The sequence below is a fragment of the Clupea harengus genome, chromosome 4 (genome assembly GCF_900700415.2).
Source record: "Clupea harengus chromosome 4, Ch_v2.0.2, whole genome shotgun sequence".
Classification (NCBI taxonomy): Eukaryota; Metazoa; Chordata; class Actinopteri; order Clupeiformes; family Clupeidae; genus Clupea; species Clupea harengus.
Genome location: NC_045155.1, coordinates 23,508,566 through 23,510,957, shown reverse-complemented (window position 1 = coordinate 23,510,957; position 2,392 = coordinate 23,508,566). Strand labels below are relative to the sequence as shown.

At 45.9% G+C, this 2,392-nt stretch overlaps 1 protein-coding gene across 1 annotated transcript in view; it reads left to right on the top strand.

Moving 5' to 3' along the window:
* cfap74 (cilia and flagella associated protein 74) overlaps positions 1-1,800 on the top strand; it is a 67,068-nt gene extending 65,268 nt beyond the window's left edge. Inside the window, exons 30-31 of the mRNA XM_031565575.2 lie at positions 1,178-1,312; positions 1,659-1,800. Of these exons, the coding sequence (XP_031421435.2) occupies positions 1,178-1,312; positions 1,659-1,763 (240 nt within the window). The 3' untranslated portion in view covers positions 1,764-1,800. The remainder of the gene's footprint in view (positions 1-1,177; positions 1,313-1,658) is intronic.
* The last annotated feature ends 592 nt before the right edge of the window (positions 1,801-2,392 follow it).

Sequence of the window (2,392 nt, the reverse complement as noted above, 5' to 3'; positions counted from 1 at the left end):
GGGGAATCCACTGTGCCCTGTTGCCTCGCTGGAGAAGTACCTGTCCCTGCTGCAGCCCAATCCACCGGCCTTTTATCTCCATACAAAGCGGACAAATTACGCAGCAGATGTTGTCTGGTAAGCATTAACCAAACTGTTCACACTACACATTTATCTTTCACATTGGATAAAAATGCAATGTATCCTAACTGCCATGATATTTTTTATGTGCACTATAGGTATACCAGGGAACCAATGGGAGTACATTTCCTTGGCTCGATGCTTCCAAAGATATGTAAAGCAGCGGGGACCGCGATATACACCAATCACTGCTTGCGAAGCACCACCGTACAAAAACTCGCTGACGCTGGCCTAGAGGGGAGATAGATTATGGCAGTGACGGGACATAGGTGCGAGTCGTCACTGAAATCGTACTGGTGTCCAAATTACAGTGAGAGGAAGGAGTGGAGCAACATCCTTGCAACATCATCTGGGACACTGAAGCATCAACATCAAGATACCCCTGTCGCTGCACCAGCAAAGAGGAGCCCGTTTGAAAACTATTTCAACAATTGCACTATTAATGGCGATATACAAATTAATGTGAATAAATAAGCACCCCTTTTTTGTCGGTAGCGCAAGTGTTCCATCTGGCTGTTGCGTGGCAACGATTTATTTAGGAACTATACTTTGTAGTGGCGGAAGAATGACGATTTGTTATTAAACTATTTTGTTTCTGAAATGTAATTGTCGTTATTTAATTAAACCATATCAGATATTTGTAGTGACAGTTTTAGAAAAGCAAAAAGCCCTGCGAGTCCGTGTTTTGCGCTGATTTTAGAACAGGTAAGGGGAGTTGTTAGGCACTTTGCGTCGTGCCTAACAACTCCCCTTACCTGTTCTAAAATCAGCGCAAAACACGGCCTCTTGGGGCTTATTGCTTAAATCACCTACAGACCCCTACAGACCTGTACCCCTATAGATTATCCCCTGCCTGTAGGGGTCTGTAGGTGATTTAAGCAATAAGCCCCAAGAGGCCGTGTTTTGCGCTGATTTTAGAACAGGTAAGGGGAGTTGTTAGGCACGACACGACCCCCTATAGACCTGTAGACCTGTACCCCTATAGATTATCCCCTACAGACCTGTACCCCTATAGACCTGTACCCCTATATACCTGTACCCCTATACTCCCGTGCAGAATGTAGAGTTTGCGTGGGAGAATGTTCCGGCGCTGAAGCAGAAGGGCTTCAATGTGGAGCCGCTGAAGGGGACGGTGGAGCCCGGTGGCCGGCGCTGCCTCTCCGTCTCGTGGGCGCCCCCTAAAGGCACACCGGTGCGTTACACTGCTGAGCGCTCCACTGCTCCTGACCTGTGCTTGTGTCCATGTGTGGAGAAGTGTGTGTGTGTGTGTGTGTGTGTGTGTGTGTGTGTGTGTGTGTGTGTGTGTGTGTGTGTGTGTGTGTGTGTGTGTGTGTGCATGCTTCTGTGTCATGTATTTATATGTAACACTGTGTGTATGTGTGTGTGCGTGTATATGTTTGTGTGTGTGCATGCATCTGTGTCATGTATTGATATGTAACACTGTGTGTGTGTGTGTGTGCATGCATCTGTGTCATGTATTTATATACATTGTGTGTGTGTGTGTGTGTGTGTGTGTGTGTGTGTGTGTTTTGTTGCAGCTGGATGAGGTGGTGGAGGTGACTGCTCCACTAACGCTGAAAGGAAATGAGACAGAAGTTTACAGTGTGACCCTCCGAGCACAAACACACACACACGCAGGCTAATATATCAACACACACACAAGCTAATATATCAACACGTACACAAAAAAGCTAATATATCGACACACACAGGCTGACATATCAACACACACTCACACAAGCTAATATATCAACACACACTCACACAGGCTCACATATCAACACACACTCACACAGGCTGACATATCAACACACACTCACACAGGCTCACATATGAACACACACACACACAGGCTAATATATCAACACACACTCACACAAGCTAATATATCAACACACACACACACAGGCTAATATATCAACACACACTCACACAGGCTCACATATGAACACACACACACACAGGCTAATATATCAACACACACACACACAGGCTAATATATCAACACACACTCACACAGGCTCACATATCAACACACTCACACAGGCTGACATATCAACACACACTCACACAGGCTCACATATGAACACACACTCACACAGGCTCACATATCAACACACACTCACACAGGCTCACATATGAACACACACTCACACAGGCTGACATATCAACACACACTCACATAGGCTAATATATCAACACACACTCACACAGGCTGACATATCAACACACACTCACACAGGCTCACATATGAACACACACTCACACAGGC